The sequence below is a fragment of the Trichoderma gamsii genome, assembly GCF_001481775.2.
Source record: "Trichoderma gamsii strain T6085 chromosome Unknown Scaffold_97.2, whole genome shotgun sequence".
NCBI classification, from domain to species: Eukaryota; Fungi; Ascomycota; class Sordariomycetes; order Hypocreales; family Hypocreaceae; genus Trichoderma; species Trichoderma gamsii.
Window position 1 is genome coordinate 8,972 of NW_020171434.1, and position 10,410 is coordinate 19,381.

Consider the following 10,410-nt stretch of genomic DNA (forward strand, 5'->3'; position numbering starts at 1 on the left):
ACCTCAGCCCAGAACATTTCGTACGCACCTACCGCGTTGGGTACGATCTGCGGCATTCGCCCCTTGTTCTCGTCTACGCTTTTTTACAGGCTATTCGTGTCATTAGTATACTTGGTACACCGGAAGAAGAAGAGTACCTTACACAGGCGCGGGGCGAGTGCTCGGGACATAGATCCTCGCCAACCAGATGCGGCTACGCCTCACTATCATGTCACCATAATAGACCAAACACAATCCATCGTCATAAGTCAAGTTTATCCAGTACTTCCCTAAAGTAACGGCCGCTAGCTCATCAAGAACACCCTCTTTTCTCTCAAGACTTCGCTCTATGTCAATGGAGTCCCTTGGGTTATGCCAGCTCTGAGAACATCTGCCAACCCATCGATATCTATCACGCTATTATAGAGCCCAAAGGACACTCTGATTCCCGTTGCCAATTTGGTCACAATCACGCCAGCTTCTCGCATATGCTTATACCGCCTATCATCCTGCAGCTGCAGTACCTACAAATGCGGCGAATGCTGCTTCCTATTTGCGATCCGATAATCTCGATCTCCAGTGACGAGCAGGTCCGCTTCGAATGGTCTCCAATGCCGTACAGATGATTTTCTACATTTGTCGGATCTATCACATTAAAGTAAAATTCCATAAAGGCTTGTCCGCACACGGCATTTTACCACGACAGCAAGGTTGGCTGTGTCGCCAGCGGACCATGTCTCGGATGGCGTAATGAGATCCATACACTGCTTCAGGGCGTCTTGTTGTAAGGCCACATTGAAGTACTTGACCCCTGCCTGCTCAAGGACCAGCCCTATAAACCCGCTAAGGCCCGGTAGACCAGGCCAGTAGTAAAGATAGTAGATATCGTTGTTGATTTGTTCTTCTCCGCCTTGAAGAGTTGGAGATGCCATGATTGCAATTGTCACCTCGTCGCGATATATTGAGTTTGCAGGGCGAGATACCAATACTAGTACTCAATTCCATCGGAAGGACTCCTTTCGTTCTGTGCCAAGCCCTCTCGCCAGACACGGCGCTTGTGGAACTATTGTCCAGGCCAAAACGGTTAATGATAGTATATATTCGGTCATGACTGTTATAGCTAGACTCCTGGTTTTAGAATATTGGCCTGGAAGTTCGCTTTCGATAGTTATTGGTTAAATTCATAGAGTCTGCGGACAAATTTCATGCCCGGTTTCTCAGCAACGCCCCGTTGTCTCAGGTCAACCCTGAGCTCCCTACAGAAATGCACGTACCGGCATTGAACTCAGAGTCTCGCTAGCTGCGAAACATACATGCTCCCCGTGCATTTCTTACAGTTCGACGCTAGGGCTATCACAGAAAGTCTCTCACAAGATTAGACAACCATTATATACATCTCCAAAATGAGATTCCTCTAAGTGTTCGCTGTGATCAACCCTTTCTCCTCCGCCAAATCCCTCAAGAACAACCATCTTGCTTGCTTTGCCCAGTCTCTGCTCCTCCACTCATTTGCCCACTTCGGAAAAAGTCCAACCACCTCTAACAAGAATTTATCATGGGCAACAGTAAAGAAGACATTTCCATTATCTTTATCCAGCTGCTGCAACATCTGGAGGGAAGCCATGGCGGTAGCAGGATCGGAAGCTGCACTCTCACCGTTCAAGTGGTCAGATATGCCTGCAAAGGGACTATTCGCGCCTTCGCTACAGAAAAATAGTGGTCCACGAAGCATTGTTATCTTGATGTGGATAAGATGTCTCCGAGTTAATGGAGTATCTGACACTGCAAGGCAATGCACCAAGACAAGAAGGGCGTAGCTGGCTCATGTGATGGCAGCAATCACCACCCATTAACAAAAAGGTATCATCACCTTGGAAGTTTCACACGATGTGCGTGCCAATGCCGATAAGTGGCCAGTGGCATGTCCGGGTGTAGACAAAATATAGAGCGAGCCGTCCCCAAAATAGTCATAAGCCGGGAGGCCGCCGACAGTCAAGCCGAAGTCGTTCAGCTCGATCAGCATTCGGCCTGAGTAATCTGACTCTAGTATTGGACTGCTGGGATTCTCGGGATAGCCCGGAACCATTGCCTTGGTGAAGCCAGGCCCGACAACCAGACCAATGCTTTGGGGAAGCTTAGACATGTTACCGACATGATCCCAGTGCCAGTGGCTCCAGATCACATTTTCAATACTCTCGATTGGTATACCATGTTGCTGTAGAGCTTCCGGTACTTCCTGTGTGATTTCTGCCTGCCACCCACCCTTCGCCATACGTTTGGATAACATTGGTGATAAATTCTCCAGATCTTTGCGCGGACCAAGGTCAAACATCAGTCGCCTGCCGGAAGGATGCTCGATGAAGTAGGAGGAACTAGGAATTGGTTGAAGTGTTTCCATTCCACGAATGTTGGGCTTCGAGAAGCGCGACATTAGGAGTCCAGAAAGCAAAGCATTGCTAACAAAGGCGACATTTACCGACACATGGCCCGCCGGTAAAGTCGAAGGAGAAGATGCAGGCATTGTTTCAATTGATCTGAGTAAGTTTGTGATACCTGATGTTGGTTCTTGCTATTAATGTGCTGTAAATGATGCTTCAAATCTAACGAAATTCCGCTGATTCACAGACAATTGGAGCACGGTAGTAATTACTTCCTTATTTCATAAAGCACATTAGGTTACTAAAAGCGGAGTTTCTCAGCTCAGAGCAGCCGATAAATACGACCGAGAAGCAACACTTCAAACGAGCTTCTAGGAACAAAGTTCAGCGCGTAGATCAGAAGAGAATTCTTGTTACATCAGCCGGGTGACATACCGTGGAAAAAGTTTGAGACATGGCTTCATCAATTCTAAACAAAGAGATACCGTACACGGTAGGACAGGCACCCCAAATCTTTCGATCATACCCGGATTGAGCTAATGTAAACAACAATAGTTCCGAGATGCTTCTCTTCTAGATCTCAAATTCTTTGTAGGGGGCGAGTGGTGGAGCTCAGTGGACGACAAGATGTTCGCTGTAGAAGATGATTAATTGTACTTGATGCGGTGGCCTGACAAAATAGAATGAGCCTAACACCAGCTGTAGACCCTGCAGACCAGAAAGTCCTGGCATATGTATCAGATTGCAGCACTGCAGACTACGAGCATGCAATTGATGCAGCGCACGCGGCTTTCACTTCCTACAAGCGTCTCACACCTTCAGCTCGGGGCAAGCTTCTCAGGAATTGGGCACAAGGTGTGCGTGAGTCAACTCAAGACTTGGCTGCCATCTGCACCTTAGAGCTTGGTAAGCCGTTTACAGAGTCAGTCAAATCTCTCACCTACGCTGCCAATTGTCTCGACTGGTTCTCCAACCTCGCCGAGCAAGGATGTGGCGGCGAGACGATACCCAACTCTGGGAATGGTGGCCAGAACAGAATCTGGACGATTCGCCAACCTGTCGGTGTTGTCTGCGCCATCACGCCTTGGAACTCTCCCTATTCCGGTGTCCTCAAGAAGATTGCACCGGCTCTAGCGGTAGACTGTACAATCGTCCACAAACCTACCCCAGAGACACCCCTCTGCGCCATTGCTCTCAGCAAATTGTGTCAGAGAGCAGGCTTTCCGCCGGGCGTTTATAACATGTTGACAAGTTCGTCAGACAGTGCAGCTACGGTTGGCTCGCTCTTCTACTCGCATCCGCTGGTTCGTCATGTTACATTTACCGGTTCAACTGTTGTGGGCAGATATCTAGGCGAAAGATGCGGCGCAAACCTGAAGAAAATCACTATGGAGCTGGGCGGCAACGCAGCATTTGTTGTATTTGAAGATGCGGACCTAAATCTTGCATTGAAAGGTTTGTTCCACTTTGCGAATCTTCTCAAACTACACGTTACTAATGTAACCGGTTAGAGCTGCTCGCTTGCAAGTTTAACTCTGCTGGACAGGTTTGTATCTCTGCCAACCGAGTACTAAAGGAATCGAAAAAGAATTTACCGAAAAGCTCCTGGCAGCCATCACGGACAAAGTGCAGCTGGGGTCTCCGTGGGAAAAGGACACCACTCTTGGACCTCTATAGGCGAAGGTAGGAGCACACAAAATTAGACTGCTGCCAGGCGACGCACTGGCAAACGGTGCTACTTTACTTACACCCGACACGTACCAAGAGGGTTCAACCTACTATCCTCCCAGTGTGCTGTCAGGTGTAAACTCAACGATGCAGGTCAGCTGCGAAGAGATTTTTGGTCCCTTGGTGGCTATCTCAACTTTTGACACAGAAGAAGAGGCCATTTCCCTGGCCAATGCTGTTAGAACTGGCTTGGCAGGTTATGTTTTCACGGGAAATATATCTCGCCTTCTCAGAGTGGCTGAAGCATTGCAAGCCGGCATGATAGGCGCTCAAACTGGGTCAATCAGTGCTATTGAGCAACCGTTTGGGGGCGTTATGGACAGTGGTCTAGGAAGAGAAGGATCTATCCATGCAATGGAGGAATACACAGATATTAAGGCTATTACATTAGCATTGTAATAGGCTGGGTTATCCACTATACATGTATTTCAACAAGGGCTGCATATGAGTGATCAACATGGACCATATGGTTGTAACCGCAACACAAGGCAGGGGTAGAACTACTGGCTTATCAACTAGGGTCGGCTGAGGCCTTCCGGTCCAGGGTCATTTGCGGCCACAAGCCTAGAATATACTAATACATGCAACTTTTTAGCAATGCAACAACAAAATATCTGCCCTATACATTGAATAGTATGTAGGTTGGGCTCCACTCAGAGTCTTGCCAAAGGGTAAAGTCCGAAATCCGTTGTTTAATTCTAGCTGCACTAGAGGAACTTCTCCTATCCATCGCTCCTCTAATCCTCCAAATCCAACAATCATGACGCCAGTATTGAATGACAACGAAGCAATGGCTGATGTGCTAGGAAACAACGAGAAGAATATCTATGTCTATGCTCAAAGGACAGCCGTCCTTGATGATTCAGATCCTGCGACCGACCCCAACACAGAGTCCTACAACAAGTCTAAGGCAGCTCGGCGACTACTCTTCAAGTGCGACACCCGCTTGATTCCGATCCTGGGATGCCTTTACCTTGTATCCTTCTTGGATCGCTCGAACATCGCTAACGCGCGATTGTTCGGGCTCGAGACGTCGCTCCATATGCCAGCGACGGGGTTTAACACTTGCCTGTGGATATTTTACCTGCCTTTCGTGATCGTCGAGATCCCGAGCAATTTGTTTATGAGCTTAAATAAGATCAAGCCGAATCAGTGGCTTGCGGGAGCAATGTTGATACTCGGTATGCTCCGGAAACTGAGAACTTCAAGATGTACTTTTTGACGGGACTTAGGCGTTGTATCGATGTGTCAGGGACTCACAAGAAGCTACGGTGGTCTGCTTACTTGTAGATTCATCATGGGCACTATGGAAGCTGGGTTGCCACCAGGTATACATCAATGCACGCGTGGTCTTTTTAAGAGTCTAGCAGCTGATGTTTCCAGGGGCTGCTCTTTTGATTGGGCAATACTACAGACGCAGCGAGTTTAACATTCGCTTCTCATACTTTATTTGCTTTGCTCTGCTCGGAAGCGCTTTCAGTGGCGTATGTCTTATATCTCCTGTCTCACTGTGCCATCATTAACGCGCACAGCTTCTCGCATATGCCATTCAGCACATGGACGGAGTGCGTGGCTATGAGGCTTGGCGCTGGATTTTCATCATCGAGGGCCTTTTTACCATTGTTTTCGCATTCGCCTCTTGGTTTATCATTCCAGCCTTCCCGCAAGATGCTACATTTCTCAGTGCAGATGAACGAAGCCTACTCCTCGCCCGCCTGTACGACGATCGTGGTGAGGAGAGGGTTGACTTCAATGGAATCAATTGGCTGAAAGTGCTCACCGACTGGAAAATCTGGTCTTTTACCCTCATTTACTTTTGTGCCGACATGGGCGCTGCTTCCATCTCGTCCTTTACCCCAACTATCCTTGCTCAGCTCGGCTGGAGCGCCTCGCGAGCTCAGGTCATGAGTATCCCCGTCTGGATGGTCGGTATTGTTGTCACTCTGTCGACTTCTTATGCCTCTGGAAAACTATCTCTCCGCTGGCCATTCGTGCTTGTCGGAGCAATTTTCGCCCTTATTGGCTGGTGTATCCAATACGCCCAGGTCCAGCCACCCGCCGTCCGTTACTTTGCGCTGTACATTCTTGCTTTCGGCTCCTTCATGCAGTTCCCAATTTTAATCGGTTGGCTCAACAGCAACCTACGCGGGCGCCCTCAGCAGGCCATTGCGAGCGCTGTTCAGCTGGGTATGGGCAACTGCGCGAATTTCGTGGCGAGCAATGTGTTTATCTCGAAGCAGGCACCCAAATACCCTACAGGATTTGCCACGGGTGTTGGATTCGCGGCGCTAGCCGTTGTGAGTATCATTTTGGTAGTAGGGGCATTGGCTTGGCATAATAGACGGGTTGTTCGAGAGAATCAGAGTGGTAATACTAAGGCCATAGAGTATGTGCTATAGGTACATGTACAATGTAGCAGCTTGCGGCACGGATAGCACCCACATAGAGTTAGTTCTTCATACTAGGTACTTACTTGGTTACTGTATGTATTACCCTCATAACCGGAGACTATGTATCAATAGTAATATACAGGTGATACTTTGCCTGGAATATATGGCGGTTGCCATTTCCGTTACGGAGGTTGCATTGCAATATATGGTATCCAACAATGAAGTGGGTCAGAGAAGGGCTGGGGACCATAATAACCCAGATTAGCCACCTACTTATGCGGTTGGTCCCTAGCGCACAAGCTTCCTGAAACTATACGTACGGAGCATATGCTGTTACTGGTTACTGAAGGTCGTTGGATGTGTATACTGTCCCATGCGACCCACGACAATCTGCAAGTGCCTCCAAATGCGATTCTTGCTCCGAGTGAGGTTACGTAGGACGTACAACCGTAGTCGAGCAGTTATGGCCTAACTACAATGTTATTAGCGTCGCGCATCGTGCCGGTCAAACCAGCATGCATTGACATTCTAGCAGCAGCCACTTTCATGACTGAATAACGGCCTACTTTTTCCATTGTTACTCTGCAACAAGCAAAACAAGCATCTTCATCAGATTTACTATCATCCTTGGATCTAAGTAAAAGTGCTAACAAAAGAAAATGGATTCCAGCTCTGTTGAAACACGGCTTTTTATTAACAACGAGGTATGTACTAACTGATATTGTCTCTGTCTGCTCGCTCACACGCCATAGTTTCGACCATCATCTAACAATGAGACCTTTGACCTATTGTCCGCAAGATCCGGTAAAGTTTTCGCCAAAGGCATGTTTCCCTTACCAGATCTTATATACTCCTTTTCAGCTTGTGTTTCATGTGCTTTCGATAAATATAGTACTGTATTCTAATAACATGATCAAACAGTACACGAAGCGTCAGACCAGGACGTAAACTTTGCTGTATCCGCAGCGAAAACCGCCCTTGAGCCATGGTCGGAGCTCTCTTGGCTTGCAAGAGGCAGATATCTCGCGCGGCTCGCTGATGCGATCAAGGAAGCCGAAGGACCTTTGGGGGACCTGGAGGCTGAGTGTATTGGTCGGCCTAAGTCAACCTACTTCGATGCGGCTAAGGGTTCCGAATGTTTCCGCTACTTCTCTCAGGCGCCATGCCCTCAAGGACGTACAAGCCCAATGGATGAGAAGCATTCAGTGTTAACTGTGATGCAGCCAGTAGGTGTTGTTGCGGTGATTATTCCTTGGAATGCACCTCTTATTTTCTTTAGTAAGAAGGTGGCACCTGCATTGGCCGCAGGTAATACAGTCGTTGTCAAGAGCAGCGAGAAAGCGCCCTTAACAGTAAGTTTCCCTTAAAGTCTTTTGTTTGCATGCTAAGACATACACAGTCTCTGTATGTTGCTCGTCTCGCAAAAGAAGCCGGCTTCCCCCCCGGTGTCCTCAATGTTCTCTCCGGCCACGGCCCAAATTCAGGAAAAGCGCTTGCATCGCATATGGATGTACGAGCCCTGTCATTTACCGGCTCCATGCGCACCGGAAAAGATATTAGCGTAGCAGCTGCCAATTCCAACCTCAAGAATCTAATTCTCGAACTCGGCGGCAAGTCACCCGCAATCATTTTTGAAGACGCCAATATCGAGGATGCAGCAAAAGACACCGCACATAGCATCCAGTTCCTCAGCGGCCAAAATTGCATGGCAAACTCACGCATTTACGTGCAGCAAAGCATCAAGAAGATCTTTATTGAGAAATTCCAAAAAGCGTTGGAATCTGTTCGGCTAGGTGACCCGATGGATCCCCAAGTAAACCATGGGCCGCAGGCGGATAAAATCCAGTATAATACCGTGAAGCGATATATTGAGGAAGGCAAGAAGACGGGCAAGTTGGTAACAAAAGAGGAGCCCGCTCCGGGCTTTTTTATCAGGCCTGTAGTCTTCACAGGCGTCCCAGAGAATGCGAAAATCATGAAAGAGGAGATTTTCGGGCCTGTAGCTGTCATTAATTCGTTCGAGACGGAAGAAGAAGCTGTTGAGAAGGCTAATGATAGCGAGTACGGCTTATACGCCTCGGTGTACACGAATGATCTAAATCGAGCGCACAGAGTCTCCTTGAAGCTGCAAGCAGGCACAGTAGGGGTCAATTGCACAGGCCCGACAAAAGGGGATTTTATGCCGTTTGGGGGCCAAAAAGGGAGCGGCCTACAGAGAGAGGGTTATCTAGAGAGCATGCTGACGTTTATGGAGCCAAAAGCAATAATACTAGCAAAGCAGTTGCGAGCGAAACTGTAACCTAGACGGGATTTTGATCAAAAGTAAATATATATATTTAATATTCTCGCATAGTAGTCTTCTTTGGTTCATCAACCATTCTAGTTATTTGCTTCCCTGACAGAAAGGCTCGGTTACGAATGGCGTTCAAGAAACCATCCAGCCGCTTCAAATACATGATCCACAGGAACGAGATCATGTATAAATGGCGAGCGTATATCGCCTCAATTGTGATCACCTGTTCGACATTGGCTACCGGTGGTGGCTTAGGAATATAAGAGTCTCATGCTGTAAAGGCGATAGGTTGTGATAACGGCTATTAAGAAGAGAAGTCAAAGACTCTATGAAAATACACACTGAACATATATATAGCATATGAGAAAAATAGATGGTTGCTTCATAGGAACCAAGATAGAGATGTGCTTGGTTAGGATTAGACCAGCGACCTCTTACATTGGACATGTCGGTGTTTTGGTGGATTTACTATCAAATTGCGTCAAGTGCCGAAAAGGTCAGTTCAGTTACTTTTACTTTGCATGGTATCATGTTGGATAGGTAGCCTGAGGCTTTCATTCTTATATGTAGCACGAGACGGCCATAAGATGATTGGCCCGCTTGCATTGAGCATAAAGCGACATTGAGATACTCTTTCGCAAATTTTCTATGGCGTATATGTCATTTGCTATCTCTTCTCTCTATTTGAATTCTTAAACAATCTGAGAAATAAATTATCACTTCATGCCCCCCCTCCCCCTTATAGCATTGGTTTCAAATCCTTGCTAACTATAAACGGCGATGCTGTCTTGGCCTTGATCTCAGTTACCGTCACGCCATCCGCAATCTCTGTAAGCGTAAGACCCTTGGCAAATTCAACATCAAAAACGGCCTTGTTCTATAGTCAGTCATGATTCTCAAATCGATAGTAAGGCCAGTTAAGTAACTTACCAAATCTGTGATAATTCTTGATACACAGCCTTTACCTGTAAGAGGGAATGCGCAGCGAGGCACAATCTTCGCATTGCCCTTCTTATCTGTATGCTCCGTTACAACAACAACCTTTGTTTTAGTGGGATTTGATACTAAATCCATGGCTCCTCCAAAGCCCTTCACCTTACCAGGCAGCATCCAGTTCGCCAAATCACCATTGGCGGACACTTGCATAGCCCCAACAATAGTCAGATTGATTCTACCGCTGCGAATTATCCCCAAGCTTTCTTCGGAGCCAAATACCGCTGCTCTTGGTTTTAAGGTAACAGTCTCTTTACCAGCATTAATCAAGTCTGCATCTTCAGAACCTTCCACTGGATACGGCCCTAGGTCAAGAATTCCATTCTCGCTTTGCAAGTGGACCTCAATAGACGGGTCAACGAAAATAGCCACAGCCATAGGTAACCCAATACTCAGGTTTGCGTCTATGCCGTCCAAAAGTTCCTTGGCAGCACGGCGGGCAATACGTTGGCGTTTAGATGCGCCCTCTCCATTGCCTCTAACAATCTTTCCTGCAGCGAGTTAAGTCTTTGACTTAGCAGACTGTCACGACCCAACACTTATGGTCGTCACAACGGGCCTACAGGGTAGGACGGAACGGATTAACTATAATCCGTTGACCAATCAAAAGCCCACGCTCACTAAACAAGGAAAGCCAGGAAAGCTAGCT

General features: G+C 47.5%; 6 protein-coding genes across 6 annotated transcripts; 3 read left to right on the top strand and 3 right to left on the bottom strand.

The window, feature by feature from the left end:
- Positions 1 to 609: 609 nt before the first annotated feature.
- TGAM01_v211122 (glutathione S-transferase) lies at positions 610 to 911 on the bottom strand (the record flags this gene model as incomplete). The annotated part of the gene is made up of 2 exons (XM_018811009.1): positions 610 to 624; positions 678 to 911. 2 exons carry the CDS (start codon positions 909 to 911, stop codon positions 610 to 612), a joined length of 249 nt encoding a protein of 82 aa, XP_018655783.1.
- A 482-nt stretch (positions 912 to 1,393) lies between these two features.
- Positions 1,394 to 2,500, bottom strand: TGAM01_v211123 (metallo-beta-lactamase superfamily protein; the record flags this gene model as incomplete). The annotated part of the gene is made up of 2 exons (XM_018811008.1): positions 1,394 to 1,682; positions 1,866 to 2,500. 2 exons carry the CDS (start codon positions 2,498 to 2,500, stop codon positions 1,394 to 1,396), a joined length of 924 nt encoding a protein of 307 aa, XP_018655782.1.
- A 540-nt stretch (positions 2,501 to 3,040) lies between these two features.
- Positions 3,041 to 4,484, top strand: TGAM01_v211124 (succinate semialdehyde dehydrogenase; the record flags this gene model as incomplete). The annotated part of the gene is made up of 3 exons (XM_018811007.1): positions 3,041 to 3,812; positions 3,869 to 3,903; positions 4,035 to 4,484. The coding sequence occupies 3 exons, from the start codon at positions 3,041 to 3,043 to the stop codon at positions 4,482 to 4,484; spliced, it is 1,257 nt and encodes a 418-aa protein (XP_018655781.1).
- Positions 4,485 to 4,845: 361 nt separating this feature from the next.
- On the top strand, positions 4,846 to 6,484 carry TGAM01_v211125 (hypothetical protein; the record flags this gene model as incomplete). The annotated part of the gene is made up of 4 exons (XM_018811006.1): positions 4,846 to 5,266; positions 5,318 to 5,413; positions 5,469 to 5,569; positions 5,618 to 6,484. 4 exons carry the CDS (start codon positions 4,846 to 4,848, stop codon positions 6,482 to 6,484), a joined length of 1,485 nt encoding a protein of 494 aa, XP_018655780.1.
- Positions 6,485 to 7,398: 914 nt separating this feature from the next.
- On the top strand, positions 7,399 to 8,774 carry TGAM01_v211126 (hypothetical protein; the record flags this gene model as incomplete). Its single annotated transcript, XM_024550996.1, has 2 exons — positions 7,399 to 7,827; positions 7,875 to 8,774. Coding segments are annotated over 2 exons (1,329 nt in total), but the record flags the coding sequence as incomplete, so codon positions are not given.
- Positions 8,775 to 9,507: 733 nt separating this feature from the next.
- TGAM01_v211127 (succinyl-CoA:3-ketoacid-coenzyme A transferase subunit A) lies at positions 9,508 to 10,139 on the bottom strand (the record flags this gene model as incomplete). The annotated part of the gene is made up of 2 exons (XM_018811004.1): positions 9,508 to 9,639; positions 9,699 to 10,139. 2 exons carry the CDS (start codon positions 10,137 to 10,139, stop codon positions 9,508 to 9,510), a joined length of 573 nt encoding a protein of 190 aa, XP_018655778.1.
- Positions 10,140 to 10,410: the final 271 nt, after the last annotated feature.